Source organism: Alosa sapidissima, chromosome 9 (assembly GCF_018492685.1).
Source record: "Alosa sapidissima isolate fAloSap1 chromosome 9, fAloSap1.pri, whole genome shotgun sequence".
Classification (NCBI taxonomy): domain Eukaryota; kingdom Metazoa; phylum Chordata; class Actinopteri; order Clupeiformes; family Clupeidae; genus Alosa; species Alosa sapidissima.
This window is the reverse complement of record NC_055965.1, coordinates 27,389,560-27,413,724: the sequence shown is the minus strand read 5'-3', so window position 1 is coordinate 27,413,724 and position 24,165 is coordinate 27,389,560. Positions and strand designations below refer to the sequence as shown.

General features: G+C 38.3%; 2 protein-coding genes across 5 annotated transcripts in view; one reads left to right on the top strand and one right to left on the bottom strand.

The window, feature by feature from the left end:
• LOC121719390 (NACHT, LRR and PYD domains-containing protein 12-like) overlaps nucleotides 1–24,165 on the bottom strand; it is a 705,660-nt gene that overhangs the window by 491,850 nt on the left and 189,645 nt on the right. The gene's annotated exons all lie outside the window — the stretch shown is intronic.
• LOC121719420 (Fc receptor-like A) overlaps nucleotides 1–24,165 on the top strand; it is a 132,822-nt gene that overhangs the window by 33,274 nt on the left and 75,383 nt on the right. For 3 of the 4 annotated variants that reach the window (XM_042105032.1, XM_042105033.1, XM_042105035.1), the window contains 6 exons: nucleotides 439–540; nucleotides 7,631–7,732; nucleotides 12,437–12,538; nucleotides 13,996–14,180; nucleotides 14,306–14,389; nucleotides 20,160–22,867. The exons of the other annotated variant lie outside the window; for it this stretch is intronic. In XM_042105032.1, coding sequence (XP_041960966.1) covers nucleotides 439–540; nucleotides 7,631–7,732; nucleotides 12,437–12,538; nucleotides 13,996–14,180; nucleotides 14,306–14,389; nucleotides 20,160–21,280 — 1,696 coding nt within the window. In that variant the 3' untranslated portion in view covers nucleotides 21,281–22,867. Of the gene's footprint in view, nucleotides 1–438; nucleotides 541–7,630; nucleotides 7,733–12,436; nucleotides 12,539–13,995; nucleotides 14,181–14,305; nucleotides 14,390–20,159; nucleotides 22,868–24,165 lie in introns of those variants that run through there. 4 annotated transcript variants of the gene reach the window in all.

The following is a 24,165-nucleotide window of genomic DNA, read 5'->3' as shown; positions in this document are numbered from 1 at the left end:
AAAAATTAAATGGGCTAAGCCCCAAATGTTTACAATGTCTGGCTCCGCCCCTGGGAACCACTGGAGATAACGTGGGTAGCAGCAACAAACAACGTAGCCTTTTTAAAACAATGAACGAAGCGGACTCTTGCTGTCCATGAAAACATACATACTGATAGTTAGATCTTGTTAGGCATGTTTACGTAAGTTAGGCTAATGAGTTTTCCTCAACTTGACTTATTAAGAAGCGATAATAGGATATTTGACCGGCATATCATCAAAATGTCCGGAAAACGAAACCGCACCATTTTTTTCTAGCGGAAACTCTGGTGTGCGTGTGTGTGTGTGTGTGTGCGTGCTGTGTGCGTGCATGGTGTGTGTGTGTGTGTGTGTGTGTGTACGTGTGTGCATGTGGTGTGTGTAGGTTGTGTTTGAATTGTTCTGTCTTTGTGTTACCAGATCAGAGACACACAGACCCCCATCTCCAGTGCCCAGCTGTTTGTCTATGAGGAGTGAAGCGTCCATTCCTGCTCCTCCCTTATTCAGCAGTGGACCACCCAAGTGAGTGTGTTTGTGTTTGTGTTTGTGTGTGTGTGTGTGTGTGTGTGTGTTTGTGTGTGTGTGTGTGTGTATGACCTCTTCCTCCTTCTCTCACTTCCAGCTCTATTATCTAATGCAAACTTCATGACACATCAAATATTCAGAAATCCCAATCTCCGAAATGACTTGAATGTAAAGTCGGGTCGGATTTTATGTTCAAAGTCTCCCGAGGTACCCAACATGACGTCGCCAACCACGTCGGCCTACCTTGCAACAACAAAAGAGAACCCACACATTTTGGGACATTAGCTCATTCACCGTATCTAAGTTGCTACATACAGTACTGTACCCTTGTTGTCTCTGTGCATGCAGTAACTCGGTCTGATGCATATGGGATAGTTCAGAATAAATGCAACAATAATGTTAATAATTAATCATTTATAATGTGATAAAAATATAATAATGTGATCAAAATCATGGACAGGCTTTGTAAAAAATAATAATGTGATCAAATAATAATAAATAATGTTAATAATGTGATCAAAATCACAGACAGGCGCTGTGAAAAAAACAACAACAAAAAACTTTGTGAATAAATTATCCAATGGTATCTTTGTATTATTATTATTATTATCTAATGGTAAACTAACTTGCATTAAGGAGAATAGCGCTCCTACCTGTCTACGGAGAACCAGCCTTCAGTGGGCATGACATCAAGCACTTCTTTCTTTCTTTCTATGATCTGAATTTGAGACATTCTTTCCGCATCAATCTAATCCAAACACAAATAGCTTTTGATCCACACACATGGGTGTGGATGTAATGGCCAATCCACAAGCAGAATCAGCACAGAGAAATTCATATACAGTATTCATATACTGTATACAAGTGGCATATAAACACACACAAAGCATATTTTTTACAAATTAAAAATGATATACTTATACTATACAAATGGACATCTATTTGTACAAGTCACTACATACAAGTCACAAGCACAAAGATAACCTGTGTACATGTGTATTTGGATCTCTGCCTTCTCTGCTCTCTTAATAGTCCCACAGCTAGAGTTGGAATGTAAATTACTGCATTTATTGATATGTGTTTGTGTGTGTGTGTGTGTGTGTGTCAGGGTTTCCGTTGTCTGGTAATTACCGGACATTGGCCGGAAAAAAAATGAAATGTCCGACAAAATTAAATCTCTCCGGTCAAATTGTCCAATTGAAATTGGCTAATAATCCCGTCCCCCTAACACAATCTGAATTTGAGAATAAGCCTTAAAATGTAAGCCTATTAAAGCAATACGTCCTCTGGCTATGTTTTTAAATGTTTGAAAGCTATTAAACAACACGCCTATGCTGCATTTCAAATAGGAAGTGCACGCTTAAAACGTCCATGTTAAACAACGAACAAATGAGTGAGGCGGTTCAAACATGGCCAGGCCCAGGCAGACTAGCCTTAACCCGTTTAATCCCACATTTTTCCCAGACTTGAATATATCAAAATCATGTGTCTTGAGTAACCCTTTGAAGTAATCAATTACTATTTTTTTTAAATTTTCCTGAAAAAGTGGGTGAAAAGGAGTCTTTTATGCTTGGTCACAATTGTGACCGTTGGGAAACAACATAGTCCGATTTTAGGGATTTTCACACATTTCATTGTGCAATCATCTAATTTTCAATAAATTCGTCAGAGATGATAAGGGGACATTGTCCCAGGTCTGTTCTTTACTTTTAATTTTGTATAACAATACAATACTCAACATTTCTCTGCCTCTGCAATTCTCTATTATATTATAAGTGTGCCGATTTTTACATAGAAAAGGCATTATATCACACTATTATGACGATAGTGTAAACAACACCACCCTACAATACAACAGCAACCACAAATGTTACAAAAAGTGATGTTGTTTGTTTGTTTATTATTGTATTATTTAATTTTATAATTAATTAATTAATTATTTAATTAATTAATTATTTAATTAATTAATTACACAACAGATTGTCCTGCAAGTCCACTGCCATACTTCCAATACCATTAAATCCATTGGACCAGCAATTGGTCTCCTTTGCTCAGTGGTATTGTTAAGGTCACTAAATGAAGTGAACCTATGTTACCTGGTCCCTATGCTCCAAAGGCCTTATATTCATAAGGCCCTATGTTCCCAGTGTCCCAGTTTTGGTGAAACATATTTTCATCACAGCATGACTTATTAACTTGCCATCTTCATAAGGCCCTATGTTCCCAGTGTCCTATGTATCCTGGAACCTATGCTCATTCGGGTACCTATTATGTGCTTTATAAAGCTGGAGGACCCTGGAAACACACAATACTTGACCTGGGGAACACAGGACACCTGTCCATGATCCCATCACATATAAACCTGAGGAGCATAGGAGCCTGCTCTGACCTCAGTTATTGGCCTAATCTAGTGTCAGAGGGGTGTGATATCCACTATATTGCTAAATTTGATTAATTGTACCACTGAATTAAGTAAGGTTCTAAATGCATAATAGGAAACATTCTGTAATTTGGACATACAATAGTGTGAGAGCAGATTTTTGAGACACTTGATCTTTATTTTTGATCACATCAAGCTTTGCTTCTGGTTCGTCTGACTGGTCCCTGTGGCAGAGGCCCTTTACTGTACATAAGTGGAGGGGTATTGTTGGGGAAAAGGGGTGGGGAATACATTTTCTGGTAAGGTTGTTCATATCTACTGCAAGTCTCTGCATACATTCAGCCAATATGCCTTCAACAGGCTGACTGGCAAGTTGATTATACCCCCCACCACCTTGTTTATATGTGACATTATGTAATATATAATAGTCAATAAGTATAATGATTTACTGTTTTTGAGGTGTGATTGTAAAATCTGGGCAGTCAGTTAGATCTGATATGTGCAGGAAGTGACTGAAAGGGAAATTAAAATTAAGAACAGCCTAGAAAATCAGCTATTACAATAGCTATGTATAATAGTGTGGTATAATGGATCTTCTATGTAAAAATTGGCACACTTAGAATATAATAGAGAATTTCAGAGGCCATGTTGAGAAATGCCATGTGATACAAATTTAAAAGTAAAGAACAGACCTGGGACAATGTCCCCATATCATCTCTGAATGGAATTTAGTGGAAATTAGATGATTGTACAATGAAATGTGTGAAAATCCCTAAAATCGGACTATGTTGTTTCCCAACGGTCACAATTGTGACCGTCATCATGTTCACTCATGCTATGAGAACGCTGAACAAAGTTCACATATTTCAATTGCATCCCTCCATACTAGACACCTTAAAGATGATGTGTACCAAAAATCTTTGTCCTATGTTTACATAAACATACTTTTGTAAGCTTTAGTTTGGGAGCTTTTGGGTGGACATTTTCTGGTCAGGGTGCAACCCAAACATAAGCAGCTCTGGCCATGTGACAAATTACACTACACATTTAACACTGCACAAATTTAACTGATACCCTTTCAGGTTTCTATTTTTGGGAGAAATGTATTGATAATTCATCCAGTAACAGTTTTAAAGGCACAAGAGCAAGATTTTTTTGTACGGTCACAATTGTGCGGGTTAAAAGTTTTTTCAGAGGCCAGACGCGATGGATGATGATAAATTGTTAACGTCTGAAGCCTCAGATGTCCGGTCAACTCCACCACCACCAGATAAAAAGCAGAAGTGTCGGGCGTATCTGTCGGAATCATGACGTTGGAAGTGGAGTTGCGGGGTTGCGGCCGCTCCAAGACACTGTCATTCTCCGTGTACACTGGACATGCAACTGTCTTCTGTACCTAAAGCATACAGTAGGCCTATGCTTTCTCTGTCTATGATCTGCAGGGTTAGGGCCTCCTCGACGAGGGGATTGCTGGTCCGCGGATGATTTCCGGCACAATTAAACGGTATCATTGAACCGCGGACCAAAAGAAAAAGAAACTAAACATTTCCCAGAATAGGAAACATTTCTTAATTTATTGTTATCAAATAAAGAGGCATAGCCTTAGGGGGTAGTGGTATGAGCGCTCATTCTTGTGTGTGCGCATCTGTGCAAGTTAAACAGTGGAACCACCAGTGGCGGAGCTAGGGGGTGGCTTAGGGGGCTTAAGCCCCGAATCTTTTTTCAAAAGCCCCGAATCTTTTTTTAGTGTTTTAAATTCCCGGCAACTCTTATTTCCAATATAACTTCCCCTCGGTTTCTCTATAAATGTCACCAAATGCTCTATTACTGAGGAAATATATCCCTTATTTTCAAAGCCCAATATTGAAAAATAATTTGACTTGCTACACGATCTATGCCAGGTCTCTGGGCTATGGTGATTTCAATGGTTAGAATGATTTGTTTAGATCCAGTGAAAATGCTGCCTTGACAACGCTACGTCATGGCTTCGGTGTTCCAAAAAGCCTCTGTCAGAAGTCTGTCACTTTTACAGTCTGTGATAAAACACTTTGTGTACATGTTGTACACGTTATGGATATTAGAAAGTTTTTCAAAAGACCACCCAGCTCCGTTCAAGCAACAGCATGGCCCAGTGAACTGACGGATGGTGTTGTTTCAGGTTGGTGATTTCACGTTAAGAGCTTTCTGTCAGTTAGGCAGGCTAACGTTAGGCTACTTGGCTATCTAGCTCCCTAAATGCTTAACGTTAACGTTAAATGTCCTCGTTCGTCGGCGGAAAAGGCAAATTCAATACTCTCATAGGCTAGCTAAGCCTACTGCAGAATAAGAAATTCCAGCTCCCAAAACAAAGTGATCCTCGTCTTGTAATAAATTAGGCTACACTGTTTTGAAATGTCAGAAAAAACCATTAACAGTTATCTGACCATGTCAACTTTTCAGTGTCATATGTTGCATAAGCCTACCTTAAAACCTTGTTGATATCCTATCCACCACCACAGATCTTATAATCCAAGAGTCCACATAAATATAAAAGTCATGTTATGTTGTTTTGGCTGCCTAACTAATTATTAACTAAAAAAAAAAACATTACAATGATATATTGAGAGGAAAGGGACTCTGAAAGTGTGTTAATCAAGCACCATGCAGTCTGCATTCATAATCGAGGTGCTTGATTTTATGCACCTGTGTAAAGGGGCCTGATGAAACCTATGAATAATCTTGCTAAATTACAAAATTAATATAATTTAGAAACACCTATGTCAAGATGATAATGCATTCCTTCTAAAATACCCTTGTATCATGATGACTGGCCATACTGTAATTATATCATAATATTATGTATATTATAGTATAAGATATTCTATATATTTGTCACACAGATGAGATCAGGGAAGAGGAGGAGAATAGCAATAATAAACAATAATGTCATATCAAACAATAGCCTAATGAAAATAAACAAATACTATAATATACAAACCATAAGAAACGCTTAATTAACTAAGTACATGCTAAACAGATATGAACAGATATTGCCTCTTGAAAGACCCAAAACTATAATTTTGTGTCACAGTGTAGTGCCAGTCAGATACCTTGAATCTGTTGAATGTTAGTTTCACATTTTTTAAGTCTCAATGTGTCCATTAGTTTACACAAAATTCACTAAAAGTCATTATTTAGCCAAATAACTTTCAGTGTCCCGTCGGCGGGACGGTTACCCCCCTCCCCCACCTCCCCCCAACATTCTAAATCAATTGTATGCACTATATTGCTATGTAGCATAGTAATGTTATACACCATTTCAAAGCTTTGACTCTTGGGAATCCAAAAATGACAACTTTTTTTCATGTACAATCTGTATAGTGCTTTACATTCTCAGATTAATTTTATTATGTCTCAATTAAATTTGATCCAAAATGCCCCCCTCCCCCTCCTCCGCTTTTGGTGATACTCTGACTTCTGGCTGCAGTGTAGCTGCAGCACAATAAGTAGATGCCTCATATCGGGTACTGAAATATTCACAAGAATCCATAGAAATTGAATCTTCATGTTGTATTATCCAATATTAGTTGTACAGATGTATAGTCTATCTTATACACACTCATTGAACCAACAAAGTAAATGCAAAAATAGAGACTTTTTTTGTAATTATTCCATATTTTGTGTAGTCAGTCTATATCAGAACACCTGACATACAATCTAAATAGTCCACAAGAAACCTCAAAGTGTTACCTTTCATTTGAGACCAGGATTATGCTTCTACACAAAGGGGTTCATGTGCATTTGATTGTCAGTATGCATTTTGGATAACAAAAAGTCCTATGGGGAGTATCCATAGGCATTTTACAAAACGCATGGGCATACCTTGGCAAATAATCTAATAAAATAGTCTAAAGCACTCATATTTTCATTCTATATTGATCAACTTTTGCACACAGCTGGTTGCTAGGGCTTAGTTGTGTTTCTAAGGGATATCAAGTGACCTAGAGGGCTGAAATGTGGTCAGTTCAGAGATGCTTGTAATCCGGCAGAAAGAAAAAACTATATTCTAGCCCCAGTAGCTCTTTGTCAGTACATCACACAGTTATCTTGACTGCTTCCTACGAAAGCTACAGGTTCTCAGCTTTCTATAGAGGTCCAGCACTTGATGGTTGACCCCAAAAGAGGTGGGAACAATGCCCTTGTAAATAGGCACAGTGCAATTTCAGGCAAAAAAAACTTGACATTTTTACTGAGAACTATGTAGTTAGGGGGTTATTTAAAAAAAAATTAAATGGGCTAAGCCCCAAATGTTTACAATGTCTGGCTCCGCCCCTGGGAACCACTGGAGATAACGTGGGTAGCAGCAACAAACAACGTAGCCTTTTTAAAACAATGAACGAAGCGGACTCTTGCTGTCCATGAAAACATACATACTGATAGTTAGATCTTGTTAGGCATGTTTACGTAAGTTAGGCTAATGAGTTTTCCTCAACTTGACTTATTAAGAAGCGATAATAGGATATTTGACCGGCATATCATCAAAATGTCCGGAAAACGAAACCGCACCATTTTTTTCTAGCGGAAACTCTGGTGTGCGTGTGTGTGTGTGTGTGTGCGTGCTGTGTGCGTGCATGGTGTGTGTGTGTGTGTGTGTGTGTGTGTGTGTGTACGTGTGTGCATGTGGTGTGTGTAGGTTGTGTTTGAATTGTTCTGTCTTTGTGTTACCAGATCAGAGACACACAGACCCCCATCTCCAGTGCCCAGCTGTTTGTCTATGAGGAGTGAAGCGTCCATTCCTGCTCCTCCCTTATTCAGCAGTGGACCACCCAAGTGAGTGTGTTTGTGTTTGTGTTTGTGTGTGTGTGTGTGTGTGTTTGTGTGTGTGTGTGTGTGTATGACCTCTTCCTCCTTCTCTCACTTCCAGCTCTATTATCTAATGCAAACTTCATGACACATCAAATATTCAGAAATCCCAATCTCCGAAATGACTTGAATGTAAAGTCGGGTCGGATTTTATGTTCAAAGTCTCCCGAGGTACCCAACATGACGTCGCCAACCACGTCGGCCTACCTTGCAACAACAAAAGAGAACCCACACATTTTGGGACATTAGCTCATTCACCGTATCTAAGTTGCTACATACAGTACTGTACCCTTGTTGTCTCTGTGCATGCAGTAACTCGGTCTGATGCATATGGGATAGTTCAGAATAAATGCAACAATAATGTTAATAATTAATCATTTATAATGTGATAAAAATATAATAATGTGATCAAAATCATGGACAGGCTTTGTAAAAAATAATAATGTGATCAAATAATAATAAATAATGTTAATAATGTGATCAAAATCACAGACAGGCGCTGTGAAAAAAACAACAACAAAAAACTTTGTGAATAAATTATCCAATGGTATCTTTGTATTATTATTATTATTATCTAATGGTAAACTAACTTGCATTAAGGAGAATAGCGCTCCTACCTGTCTACGGAGAACCAGCCTTCAGTGGGCATGACATCAAGCACTTCTTTCTTTCTTTCTATGATCTGAATTTGAGACATTCTTTCCGCATCAATCTAATCCAAACACAAATAGCTTTTGATCCACACACATGGGTGTGGATGTAATGGCCAATCCACAAGCAGAATCAGCACAGAGAAATTCATATACAGTATTCATATACTGTATACAAGTGGCATATAAACACACACAAAGCATATTTTTTACAAATTAAAAATGATATACTTATACTATACAAATGGACATCTATTTGTACAAGTCACTACATACAAGTCACAAGCACAAAGATAACCTGTGTACATGTGTATTTGGATCTCTGCCTTCTCTGCTCTCTTAATAGTCCCACAGCTAGAGTTGGAATGTAAATTACTGCATTTATTGATATGTGTTTGTGTGTGTGTGTGTGTGTGTGTCAGGGTTTCCGTTGTCTGGTAATTACCGGACATTGGCCGGAAAAAAAATGAAATGTCCGACAAAATTAAATCTCTCCGGTCAAATTGTCCAATTGAAATTGGCTAATAATCCCGTCCCCCTAACACAATCTGAATTTGAGAATAAGCCTTAAAATGTAAGCCTATTAAAGCAATACGTCCTCTGGCTATGTTTTTAAATGTTTGAAAGCTATTAAACAACACGCCTATGCTGCATTTCAAATAGGAAGTGCACGCTTAAAACGTCCATGTTAAACAACGAACAAATGAGTGAGGCGGTTCAAACATGGCCAGGCCCAGGCAGACTAGCCTTAACCCGTTTAATCCCACATTTTTCCCAGACTTGAATATATCAAAATCATGTGTCTTGAGTAACCCTTTGAAGTAATCAATTACTATTTTTTTTAAATTTTCCTGAAAAAGTGGGTGAAAAGGAGTCTTTTATGCTTGGTCACAATTGTGACCGTTGGGAAACAACATAGTCCGATTTTAGGGATTTTCACACATTTCATTGTGCAATCATCTAATTTTCAATAAATTCGTCAGAGATGATAAGGGGACATTGTCCTAGGTCTGTTCTTTACTTTTAATTTCGTATAACAATACAATACTCAACATTTCTCTGCCTCTGCAATTCTCTATTATATTATAAGTGTGCCGATTTTTACATAGAAAAGGCATTATATCACACTATTATGACGATAGTGTAAACAACACCACCCTACAATACAACAGCAACCACAAATGTTACAAAAAGTGATGTTGTTTGTTTGTTTATTATTGTATTATTTAATTTTATAATTAATTAATTAATTAATTAATTAATTAATTAATTACACAACAGATTGTCCTGCAAGTCCACTGCCATACTTCCAATACCATTAAATCCATTGGACCAGCAATTGGTCTCCTTTGCTCAGTGGTATTGTTAAGGTCACTAAATGAAGTGAACCTATGTTACCTGGTCCCTATGCTCCAAAGGCCTTATATTCATAAGGCCCTATGTTCCCAGTGTCCCAGTTTTGGTGAAACATATTTTCATCACAGCATGACTTAGTAACTTGCCATCTTCATAAGGCCCTATGTTCCCAGTGTCCTATGTATCCTGGAACCTATGCTCATTCGGGTACCTATTATGTGCTTTATAAAGCTGGAGGACCCTGGAAACACACAATACTTGACCTGGGGAACACAGGACACCTGTCCATGATCCCATCACATATAAACCTGAGGAGCATAGGAGCCTGCTCTGACCTCAGTTATTGGCCTAATCTAGTGTCAGAGGGGTGTGATATCCACTATATTGCTAAATTTGATTAATTTTACCACTGGATTAAGTAAGGTTCTAAATGCATATACAACAGCATTACCATATGAGCCTGTCTGGCATCAAACACACAAGTGGAGAGGTGTGTTTTGGTGAGTGCTGTTAAACATATTTTCATCACAGCATGCAACTAAGTAACTTGCCATCTTCATAAGGCCCTATATTCCCAGTGTCCTATGTATCCTGGGACCTATGCTCATTTGGGTACCTATTATGTGCTTTATAAAGCTGGAGAACCCTGGAAACATACAATGCTTGACCTGGGGAACACAGGACCTCTGTCCATGATCCCATCACATATAAACCTGAGGAGCATAGGAGCCTGCTCTGACCTCAGTTATTGGCCTAATCTAGTGTCAGAGGGGTGTGATATCCACTATATTGCTAAATTTGATTAATTGTACCACTGAATTAAGTAAGGTTCTAAATGCATAATAGGAAACATTCTGTAATTTGGACATACAATAGTGTGAGAGCAGATTCTTGAGACACTTGATCTTTATTTTTGATCACATCAAGCTTTGCTTCTGGTTCGTCTGACTGGTCCCTGTGGCAGAGGCCCTTTACTGTACATAAATGGAGGGGTATTGTTGGGGAAAAGGGGTGGGGAATACATTTTCTGGTAAGGTTGTTCATATCTACTGCAAGTCTCTGCATACATTCAGCCAATATGCCTTCAACAGGCTGACTGGCAAGTTGATTATACCCCCCACCACCTTGTTTATATGTGACATTATGTAATATATAATAGTCAATAAGTATAATGATTTACTGTTTTTGAGGTGTGATTGTAAAATCTGGGCAGTCAGTTAGATCTGATATGTGCAGGAAGTGACTGAAAGTGAAATTAAAATTAAGAACAGCCTAGAAAATCAGCTATTACAATAGCTATGTATAATAGTGTAGTATAATGGATCTTCTATGTAAAAATTGGCACACTTAGAATAGCCTATAATAGAGAATTTCAGAGGCCATGTTGAGAAATGCCATGTGATACAAATTTAAAAGTAAAGAACAGACCTGGGACAATGTCCCCATATCATCTCTGAATGGAATTTAGTGGAAATTAGATGATTGTACAATGAAATGTGTGAAAATCCCTAAAATCGGACTATGTTGTTTCCCAACGGTCACAATTGTGACCGTCATCATGTTCACTCATGCTATGAGAACGCTGAACAAAGTTCACATATTTCAATTGCATCCCTCCATACTAGACACCTTAAAGATGATGTGTACCAAAAATCTTTGTCCTATGTTTACATAAACATACTTTTGTAAGCTTTAGTTTGGGAGCTTTTGGGTGGACATTTTCTGGTCAGGGTCACGTGCAACCCAAACATAAGCAGCTCTGGCCATGTGACAAATTACACTACACATTTAACACTGCACATATTTAACTGAGTTAAATATGTTTATTTAATTTAAAGTTTAACTGAATTGATAATTCATCCAGTAACAGTTGTAAAGGCACAAGAGCAAGATTTTTTTGTACGGTCACAATTGTGCGGGTTGAAAGTTTTTTCAGAGGCCAGACGCGATGGATGATGATAAATTGGTAACGTCTGAAGCCTCAGATGTCCGGTCAACTCCACCACCACCAGATAAAAAGCAGAAGTGTCGGGCGTATCTGTCGGAATCATGACGTTGGAAGTGGAGTTGCGGGGTTGCGGCCGCTCCAAGACACTGTCATTCTTCGTGTACACTGGACATGCAGCTGTGTTCTGTACCTAAAGCATACAGTAGGCCTATGCTTTCTCTGTCTATGATCTGCAGGGTTAGGGCCTCCTCGACGAGGAGATTGCTGGTCCGCGGATGATTTCCAGCACAATTAAACGGTATCATTGAACCGCGGACCAAAAGAAAAAGAAACTAAACATTTCCCAGAATAGGAACATTTCTTAATTTATTGTTATCAAATAAAGAGGCATAGCCTTAGGGGGTAGTGGTATGAGCGCTCATTCTTTTGTGTGCGCATCTGTGCAAGTTAAACAGTGGAACCACTGGAGATAACGTGGGTAGCAGCAACAAACAACGTAGCCTTTTTAAAACAATGAACGAAGCGGACTCTTGCTGACCGGACTCATTTTGACCGGCACCATTTTTTTCTAGCGGAAACTCTGGTGTGTGTGTGTGTGTGTGTGTGTGTGTGTGCGTGCATGGTGTTTGATTGTGGTGAGTGTGTGTGTGTGTGTGTACGTGTGTGCATGTGGTGTGTGTAGGTTGTGTTTGAATTGTTCTGTCTTTGTGTTACCAGATCAGAGACACACAGACCCCCATCTCCAGTGCCCAGCTGTTTGTCTATGAGGCGTGAAGCGTCCATTCCTGCTCCTCCCTTCTTCAGCAGTGGACCACCCAAGTGAGTGTGTTTGTGTTTGTGTTTGTGTGTGTTTGTGTTTGTGTGTATGTGTGTTTGTGTTTGTGTGTGTGTGTGTGTCCTCTTCCTCCTTCTCTCACTTCCAACTCTATTATCTAATGCAAACTTCATGCCACATCAAATATTCAGAAATCCCAATCTCCGAAATGACTTGAATGTAAAGTCGGGTCGGATTTTATGTTCAAAGTCTCCCGAGGTACCCAACATGACGTCTCCAACCACGTCGGCCTACCTTGCAACAACAAAAGAGAACCCACACATTTTGGGACACTAGCTCATTCACCGTATCTAAGTTGCTACATACAGTACTGTACCCTTGTTGTCTCTGTGCATGCAGTAACTCGGTCTGATGCATATGGGATAGTTCAGAATAAATGCAACAATAATGTTAATAATTAATAATTTATAATGTGATAAAAATATAATAATGTGATCAAAATCATGGACAGGCTTTGTAAAAAATAATAATGTGATCAAATAATAATAAATAATGTTAATAATGTGATCAAAATCACAGACAGGCTTTGTGAAAAAAACAACAACAAAAAACTTTGTGAATAAATTATCCATTTAGTCTTAAAAAATAGCTAATACAATAATTAATTCAATGAAGTTTACAAGTATCAGGGCTGCATTAATTATTTTCATAGATGATTATTATTATTTTTCTGATTAATTGATTAGTTGTTTGATTGATGAAATGGTGTACAAATGTTGATCAGCGTATCCCAAAGCCCAAAATGACTTGTTTCATCCACATGTCAAAGGTATTAGTTCACACATAGAGGCATAAGTAAAGCTGAAAATATTTACGAAACTGCAATTTTCCTTACAACATTTACTCAAGCAGATTAACAGTTGAAGATTAATTTAATTGATTGACTGCAGACTACAGATTAATTGTTGCAGAGTACTGTATGTGTAAATATTTGAATGATTTCATTAAAAATGTTACATAAGTTGAATATGTACAGTGCCATGAAAAGGTATGTGAACCCATGCTAAAGTTGACTAAAAAGAGAAATAAAAATCATCTTTTGGAAATTCATCTTGCTGTCTTAATTAAAAAATTGAGGAAGGGTATGTGATGATGTGGGGCTATTTTAATTCCAAAGGCCAAGGGAACTTTATCAGGATGCATGGTATCCTGGACCCATGTAATAACTGGCCTTTAAAAAAAGGCCTCTGTGGGAATGTATACGTAAAACATAGTATACTTATGTATCTTAAAGAAAGAACATGTATTTATTATAAGGCATATAGATGAATTTCCAAAAGATGATTTTATTCCTCTTTTTAGTACACATACTTTTTTCATGGCACTGTATATGTATGCACTTATTTGTTCATTTGTTTCTTCATCACTATCTAACTTATGATTTTTGTCTGGATAAGATACAACTGAATAAAACTGACAACACTTGAATTTTAATTCATAGTGATCAGGAGAATATCGCATGTAATAATTGCCAACGGAATCCTGCAAAATATTGTAAGACATGTAAAGCCTCCTACTGTATGACTCACCTGATGGGACACATCAACACAACAAAAGTACATGAACTAGTTCCAGTACCAAAAGCGTCACCAGTGGAAGTCAGTTCACTTCATTGGAGCAGATCAGGTAAAATATGTATCTGCATTAAAGGTGTGTTTAATTTTACATCAACTGTGGACACCCCACTTGTGTTACAATAACATATTTTATTTCTGTGTTCTGTATTTCTGTATCCTCTAATCTAAACACAGGTATTGCATGGGTGGTGCCAGTTATTCTTGGTATCCTGGTCTCACTGATATACATCAGATTCAGCCAATTCTCCCACCCTGAAGGTACATTCAAGTATTCATTTAACAATGCTGGCATTTTACCTGACATTTTAGAGGCACGCAAAATTACAGGGGTGTAGCCATCTTAGAGGAAGGGGTGGGTCTTTTCTCCAATATTTGTAGTTTCACAAGTGCTTTGTTTCACAGGGCATAAAAACTAAACCATCTTAAAATGTCTTTATTTTGTTTGTTTGTTTGTTTGTTTGTTTAATCAACATCTGTTGAAGGAGCAAAATCATGTGATGAGAGAGAGATATCATGTGCACATATGTATTTAAAAGTGAAAAACAATAAAATTCAACACCCATGGTTGTGCAAAAACAATGCAAAATGTGTGTGAGTGTGTGTGTGTGTGTGGGTATGTGTGTGTGTGTGTGTGTGATGATATGAAACCCTGGAGGTGGTGTCCAAGATATTTTGTGTGTATATCAAGAGAATGTGTACACATTGTATGCTCAAATTTTACTAAATTGTGCACTGAATTTAGTAAGTGATGTGCTCGGTGTCCTGCTCCTTTTACTAAATTGTGGGCTCATTTAGTTTAATTGTACTATTTTTTGGAAAATGAGCTCACAGTGTAGTAAAATGAGTGAACTATTTACTAAAAAGAGTGGATAGTTTAGTCAAATGAGCACGCTCTGTACTAAACTGAGTGCAAAATTCAGTCAAATGAGTGCATGATTTAGTAAAACGAGTGTAAATTCTCTGGATATACAAAAACAATCTTGCAATGACTTCTCTTGTGGGGTATCATTGCAAGATTTTCTATGTATCGAGAAAACATACACTCCTTTTACTAAATTGTGTGATCATTTTTACTAGATTGTGCACATAATTTAGCCTCGAAATCTAGACGCGCCCCTAGCGGGCTAGTCTAGCAACTCTCCGTTGGCTTGTGAGCTCCAGAAATCGAAACTTAATCAGGACATTGAAATTGTGTATAGAGTCGTTGGTGGGCTTAACATAATGATTGATGGCAGAGTTGCAACGGTTTGGCTTGAATTCCCTGCTACTTGAAAACAAATATCCTATTGCGTCCTATTGCGTGCAGAGGGAATTTGAAAGACAACTGATTATCCCGCCCCTCGGACTGAGCACTGCGAACGGTGAGTGCCCAGACCCTACATTTTTCATGTGGGTCTGGCTCGCCAGGCTACACATAATTATGTGCACACAGCAAATTGGACAGGGTAAATGATACTCTACAGGAGTACATTTTACACTCTTTTCGGTGTGTATATGGGTCCAAGTGTCCAGTGTTCTCCCAACACTGGACACCAGAGTTAAAATATTAACACTGTGACAGAGTTCAATTCCTCCAATTCAACACCACAAGTGTTCAAATGCACTTATTCAGTCATTTGACACTACTTTGAGTAACTGCAAGACCTGTAATAGTAACTTCTGCAACACTGAAATAATAAAATGAAAAAAACTCTGATTCAGTATCCTTTCAGCACCTGATAAGGTAAAATTTACCACTTTAAAGATAATACTTATCTACAAAATATAAAGAAACTGTGGGCAGCCGTGGCCTACTAGTTAGCGCTTCGGACTTGTAACCGGAGGGTTGCCGGTTCGAACCCCGTAGGCACGGCTGAAGTGCCCTTGAGCAAGGCACCTAACCCCTCACTGCTCCCCGAGCGCCGCTGTTGTTGCAGGCAGCTCACTGCGCTGGGATTAGGGTGTGCTTCACCTCACTGTGTGCTTCACTAATTCACGGATTGGGATAAATGCAGAGACCAAATTTCCCTCACGGGATTGAAAGAGTATATACTTATACTTACTTATATAAACAGATTTTGAGAGTACAATATGAAATTATGCAACACTGTTTGTAAACTCAACCAAAATAACATTTAACATCTATGACTACAAAAAAATATTAACTCTTTTGGAAATTATTTTGTACCAATAGATTATCAACATATTTCATTGATTTTTTAAATATTCGATTTATATTCAACTTTAGAAATTCGTTCCAACAGTCCTAATGTATACATACTGGACTGGCGTAATTATGTGATTGTCTACTTCTGACAACTTTGAATGGCTCTGGGCGGCCAAAAGACGACATGTGAATACATCGTGCCAATCATGTGGTGTGTTGTGAATGCATCGTGCCAATCATGTGGTGTGTTGTGAATACATCGTGCCAATCATGTGTTGTGATCTCGCAGCTGGAGGTGAAGCCTTGCACACGCACAGTTCTGCCCGAAATAGATGCCCGCAGAGTGGAGGGACTTGCCTAAAGGACTTTGGTGTATCATAAAGTAGTGTTTGGGAATCAAGAGTCCAACATGGGTGTCTTGGTGAAGTTCTTGGATCCTTTGATGATTTCTGGCTTCAGAAAATTTTCCCACTTCCATAATTGAGAGGAAATATCTTCTCCAAACAGTAGCTGGAAGTCCTGCAGCATCTACAATCATCACCATGACAGACAAAACAAGAGTTAAGTCAAAACAAGGTCATTTGAAATAATAATACAGTGATTAAGGGCTGTATTTTGGGTCACCAGCGCATGGCGTAATACTTGTTATTCACCCGCGCAAAGTTGAATTCGGTATTTTGCACATTTATTTTTTAAGCATTGCGCCCAGGGGTGTGGCAATTAACAACCTAGGGAGGGGCCTAGCGCGTTGTCTAAAAATCGCTATCATACACCACCTAAACCTGGTCAGAAGTCAATGGCGAGTTGTTCATATGCTATTTTAAGAGCGCATGTCACCAGTCATATTGGCAGGTGCACGCACCATCCTTATATCATTCATGAACGCACACCAGCACACGTCCATGCAAAGCATTACAAATTGCACGATTACAATGGGAAACATAATTAGAACAAAGATATTACGAAATACTGTACATCTCATAATGAGTAGTTATTCACCATCATTTGCAAATTGGTAATGATGGTTAAAAGTGATTAGGGGAGAGGCGAGAGACACGTATGGAGCACAGCTGAAGACGCACCGTCACGAGATATAAGCAACTCCTCTGCAGGATAAATGTTGTTTAATTCAGTCATTTGAGCAATATTAGGGTAAGTGTTGCTTTTTCCAGCCTATGTTTTCGGTGGTAACCCATTGTCAGTCAATAGTGAAAGTAACTGCATAAAACTGTCTTGTCGTTGACTGACTCCTTGGTGAAGTTAGTTTCACTTTGCCAATGAGTTCAAATAGACGAGTGCAAATGCATGAAGGCTATGCTAGGTTTAAGTTAGTAAAGCATGGTTTAAGAATGACTATTCTATACGGTCTCGCAAGCAGCCTCCTTCAAATGCGCCTTTGAATGCCAAAATACCGATGCATTTATTTGACATATCGCGCGTTGCGTCGTTAAAGGGAATGACAGATGTCATTCTCATTGGTTTAAAATTATGTTACGCCCCAAACACACCCATATGACTGATCAAAAGACCTAGGAACACCTTGTTACGCCATGCGCTCCACTTTTGATACCGAAACCCCTCCCAGTGTGAACTGGACATCCTACTAAATTTGACTTTTGACGAGTGACGATGCACTTTAGAATGTCATGATAGGGCCCCAAATGTTTTATATATCACTTACTACACTGCAAAAACTGCTTATCTAACAAAATCTAACCAAGTGTTATTAATCATATATCAAGATAAAAAACTCTAGTTGGTATTGTTTTCAGTATAAAGAGACTTACCTAGCACTTTCTTGTGAAAACATTTGAAAAAGTTTGACTTACTTTAAGACATCTCATCCTGAAAACAAGCAAATTTGTCTGCCAGTGCGTTAAGCAAATTTGTCCTAAAAACAAGCAAATTTGTCTGCCAGTGCGTTGAGTAAATTTGTCTTGATAAGAGTCCTTAAAATAAGTCAAAGTCTTCTTAAATTAAGTCAAAATGTTCTATTGAGAGGGCGCTAGGTAAGTCTTTTCATACTAAAAACAATACCAAATAGATTTTTTAATCTTAATATAAGATTAATAACACTTGGTTAGAAAATGTTCTAATACACGTCTGGCTGCTGTCAAAAATTCATTGTTTTAATTGCTGATTCCTGATGCGTAATTCCTGATTCTTTGACTGGAAAAAAGAAAAATGTATAAAATTTTAATTGTAGCTATTCATACAATCTAGGACCTTACCTTGCTCCAGAAATCCTGATTAGAAGAGTCCATCCAGCTTCATCCAGTCCACCACTTCTTTCTTGATATCCTTTCAAAAAAAATAGGAGACGTTAACACATAAAGAAACCTTCAAACGGCAAGTTAAAACTTGACCAGCGGTTATTCACCTGTACTGACAACACAAACTTCAAATGAACTTAGTTATGGTGGGGGCGAATGCTAACTTTTAACTGAAAAGTTCCTTGGCTTTGATATAAGATTGACGGTGAGCTAACTAACGTTATGCTAGCATGCTAACATATGTTAAAATAACCTGGAAACTTCACAGTAGGCTAGCTTCGTTAACCCAGTCTCTTACAGAAAACTAAAACATGACCAATGCTTATATTCACCAATATTTGATGGCACAAACGTCAAATTAATTCAATCATGGCGAGTGAATCCCAACATTTATCAGAAAAAGAGTTTGGTCAGAAACAAATAGCACACACATCAAATATGTACATTTCACAAACACACCAAGTCGGTGCTTTCTTGGATTCCAAAATGTCACGGGTTGCGGCCCTCAGCTGCTCGGGCACGCCATTGCCGCTTGCGGATATATTCTTTTATTACTTTTTTTTTCTTATTTAATTATTTTTTATTTTTAAATGATTATACCTTGTGCGTTTTATGATCTTTACCTTTTGACTATATTGCCATTATATGGCTTCATTTGTTTTACTGTTTGCTTTTGTTTATGTAAAGCAACATTGAATGACTTCGGTGTATGGAATGTGCTATATAAATAACTTGACATTGGTCAGAAAATCACAAAAAAAAAAAACAATTAACAGGCCTGATTCTAGAGTCAGTCTTTTCCATTCAAGGCTACGGTTCTGCTGTGAGGATAACAAGTAGGTGTAGTTCACATCTGTTTCTCTCGCTCCTGTATCCTGGTCCATTCATGTCCTCCTGCCTGTGTTTATTTTGGGGAGATTCAATGCATAATTTGTCAAGCAGGGTGCCCGACTCAATAGGCCTACCAATATCTTTTGAACCAAAGGTGATGCATTGATTCTGTTTTTTTTTCACTGAGGAAAACACAACATTGTCTATCTTTCATACACTATATCTACAATAGAAATTAGGTAAAAATAAGATTTATCTTGAAAAATTGACATTTTTCATTTTGGGGTTGATTTTTGAATTGATATATATTTAAAGCGTGTTCTCCTCAAACGTATTATTATTTTTGATCATGTGAAAGGGTTATTTCTCCTGATTACAATGGTGGGTATATTGTATCTCTGTCATGTAGCATAACCACACAATAAGTCTTGTCGTGCTACAAGCCAAGGGCATCAAGTATGAAAAAATTGAATGTTCCACGCAATGCAAAGGGTTAAACCATTGAGATTGACAGTCAGCGCATCTGAAGGAATCTGCTTGCACTATGCCACTAATACTTGCTTTACTAAAGTCTTCAGATTTCACTATGTGAAACAAAAAAGAGTTGCAACAACCCCACAAGCCCCTAGGACTGTCTTGTTACTGTTTTCCTTTTGACTTTGAGTTTGAGCTCCAGCCTAGGCCCCTTATCAAAATTGTTTTAGACCCACTCCTGGTGGTATGAACCCAACCTTGACTTCTGAGACACTTGCATTTCATCCTCACTTTGTTCTCACAGGTCCTGCCGGACTTCCTCAGCTGAGAGTGATGTTGGTGGGGAAGACTGGATCAGGAAAGAGTGCATCAGGAAACACCATCCTGGGCAGAGAGGCATTTAAGGCTGAAGCATCTGCTTTACCTGTGACCAAATACTGTGAGAGTAAAGGTGGAATTGTGGAAGGAAATAAAATAACTGTAATTGACACACCAGGAATCACATCAAGGAATGATTCATGGCTGTCAGAAAAGGAAAATATAGCTCTAGGATCCCATGTTTTCTTATTTGTGATTCAACTGGGTCGATTCACGGAAGAAGACAGCAATGAAGTGAAGGGGATCCAGACTCATTTTGGTGAAGTGGCTCTGAAGTTCACCATTGTTTTGTTTACTGGAGGAGACCAGCTGAAAGGGAAATTAGTTGAGGATTTTCTGCAGGAGAGCTCTGGACTGCAGACTCTCGTGAACAGTGCTGGTGGTGGATATCATGTCTTTAATAATATAAATCCAAAAGGGCACCAACAGGTGAAGGAACTGCTGCAGAAGATAGAGGTGTTACTGAGGAAGAACATGGGCTTCTCCTACTCCCATGGCCTGCATGAACAGATGAAAATAACTTTGAAGAAGGAGGAAGAGAAGAGACAAGAATTCTTAGAAAGGATAGGAAAGGGAAAACATCTAGAATTAATCAAAAATATGGATAAAAGGTTAGAGCGTAAGTTTAAGGAGCAGATGAAACGTACAATGACTATCAGGTTTGCAAACGCAACAGCTATTTTGAATGAATTAAGGGAGAACATCAAGGCTACAACAGAGCAGAATTGGAATTATCTGACTACATTGATACACGGGTTGGTGAGTGGAAGTACTGCAGTTATTCTTGTAGTAATCACAAAATATGAAAATAAGATTGTTCATTTTCTGCTTATATTGTTTTCGTGTGTGCTTTTTGTGACTGGAATTGTACAAAATTATGTGACATTCCTGATTGCCTATCTGACTGTGCTGATTGTAGGTGTGGTAACTGCTCAAGTTGAATTTGCAATTGACAAATTAGAGATTAAAATAAGAGGCTGGCTAAGAATTGTGCCCGAAATGAAAGGAGAAAACTCAGACAGTCTAAAGAGCAAGAGCGACACTTGAAAAATTTTACATCCAGAATATTGTAAATTTGCTCACTTTGCCAGAGATGTACCACAACTGATGAGACAAAAACCTTTGTTCTAACATTTCATATTATACTTCTTTTTCCAACAAGTCAAAATAGACCTATGGAATGTACAAAAAATGTCCCTGAAGCTGTTTGCGCAAAATTCCTCTCAGATTGCACATTATCATCAGCTCCATTCTTGCCAGTTTCAGTCCCTTTCAGAATAGGCCATTTCTGGGGACTGTTGCTTTAAATGCAAATTTGCTCTTGTTGGCCACGGCCCACTCTAGAACTGATTCCATGCTTACATCAATGGGCAGCATGTCGAAAGCCAGGAGGGAATATGAGTCGGTGACTCGTCGATAGAGGATTCTCCACCAGAAAGCCTTAGACTGCCAGTGATAGAAAGTGATAGCAATTTGTTACGCAGGAATAATAAAGAATGTGTGACCAACGTCATTGTCGGTTTTGTTTGAGTTTTCATGGTAAAGTAGCCTAATAGTCAAGTTATTGGAGTTTAGCCGAAACATCTGCTACAATAGTCATGGAGGAATCAATTCAGACACTGCTGTATGCATGATGTAACATGGCCTAACATTGTTAAATGACAGATGCAGGGATATCCTTTACCAACCCCACTCCCAGTCGTGTCATATTGCTTAAATATGCCAACAAGAAGTTTCTGTTGGGGAGTTTCTGTTTGTATACTTGAAATATGGATTATATCAAGTGCGTAAAAGACGTTTGGATATTTTGTGTAGCTACACAAAATACTGTTGATAGGCTCTTTCACATGGTGCTACCAATATGACCAATATGAAGGATCTTCAACAGGAAGCGCCTAACCTAGTGGGTGGGAATTTTCAGATGGGGGTGGGTAGTCAGCACTCTATATGGCTCTGGGGGTAGTAATATTCAAATTTCCCCAACTGTGACGTAACAATAAGGGAGAAATCTGACTTAGCTCACAGAAGCGCATGGTTTCTGACATCAACGTTTCTCAACTAACCCACAAAAACTCAATGCACGGTTTTGTTTCAAACTTGGAGTGTTGGAAGTACAAAAGCACAGAAAAAGTGAGTTTTGCATAATTTGGCTCCTTTAAAGAACATTATGCCCTATATGTGTATTTTCATTCACATTGAATTCTAGAAAATTGCATCTCACTATTTCTTAATAGATTAATCAAATGGTTTTATTTGATGATAAATGCTTTTGCATGTGACACTTTGACCAACTTATGCACTTTGCATAAACTTTGACAGACTGCATCTCTTGAATATAGTTTTCATTCTGTTTCAGCCTTCACTGTTTCATAACACTTTCAATTCATCATTGATACTTTCATTGATATATCATCTACTGTCAGCCATTGAGCCAGTTGTTTGAGCGATTTCTGTTCTGTATATAGTTGTTGTTTACTGTTCTCCATTGGGCTGGGATATGTTCTGCATGTCCAATGATGATAAGAATGTTGGTCATAATATGTCTACCTGTCCAGATAACCCCCTTTCCAGGTTCACTGTCTAATTTATACTGTATTCACTGTCTAATTTCACTGCTTCCTGTCAATACGGTGACAGTCATTGATATATCATCTACTGTCAGCCATTGAGCCAGTTGTTTGAGCGATTTCTGTTCTGTATATAGTTGTTGTTTACTGTTCTCCATTGGGCTGGGATATGTTCTGCATGTCCAATGATGATAAGAATGTTGGTCATAATATGTCTACCTGTCCAGATAACCCCCTTTCCAGGTTCACTGTCTAATTTATACTGTATTCACTGTCTAATTTCACTGCTTCCTGTCAATACGGTGACAGTCCCCAGGCAGTAAGGACAGTTACACTTCCATATTTGTATTTAGTTGTTTTATGTTTCATTTGTATATTGTGTTCATCAAATAAAGATGAAGGCTATATGTTCAGCTTTGGCCTCTGGTTGTTTTTTTTTTTTTATCTTCTCTTCTCTGCATCAGTGGGGTTTAGTCTCCAGCTGTATGATCAGTGAGGCTTCTCAAATCTATCATAAACCTGTTTCTTAGGAATTCAGGTATGTGTGCCCATAGGTGACTGTTTGCTGCCTTTATACCATTAAATATATTAGACAATTACAATAATAAGCATGGAGCCATCATCAAATAGAGTTAATTTCTCTTACAATTTATAGTCCATATATAGTCCATATTCTATGGGCAAGAAAATGCCATAGTCCAATATCCAAAAAAGGAAAAATGTAGACAAAAATTATATATTCCAACTCAAGAGTTGGAAAGTTGGAAAAGTAAAACCCAAAAATGAGGTTCCTTGAAAGGAAAAGGAAAGAGAAAGATTAGTGTTAGGGTCAGCGTTGTTGGTCAGTCAGAGTCGAGTTAAGTCAAGCCTCCAGAAAAAGGTATAGCTTAGTTATGGCTCTCTCCAGGATATTCCTGGTTCGTATCTTAACCCATCTTACATGGCCATTGCTGGGATAGTCTGGTATTCTTCCCATCAAAAATAAAACGGTCGAATTTGTAAAGTCTGCTAGTCTTCTTGACAGCAGTCTTTCCGGTTTCCAGTGCGGAGATCTCCTCTGAGAAATGTTGCCTTTGGATGTACCGTAAGAGCACCTCTTCGCCACGTGAGAGGTCTTCAATTGATAGATGTTCATGATCAGCACCTTTGGCAATTGCGGTTTCCTTCTTCATCCTACTCAAGTGTATAGGCAGGTTGTATGAGTTCGATGACTGGATTGTGTTCTGTTGTCCAAACACAGTCCACACAGCCAGCCAGCAATCATACAGAATTCATTGCTCTACAGATTACATTGGATATATTCCCCTCCACCAATTTACCCACACATATACATAAAACATCCCTATGCCCTAGTCAGCATACGAC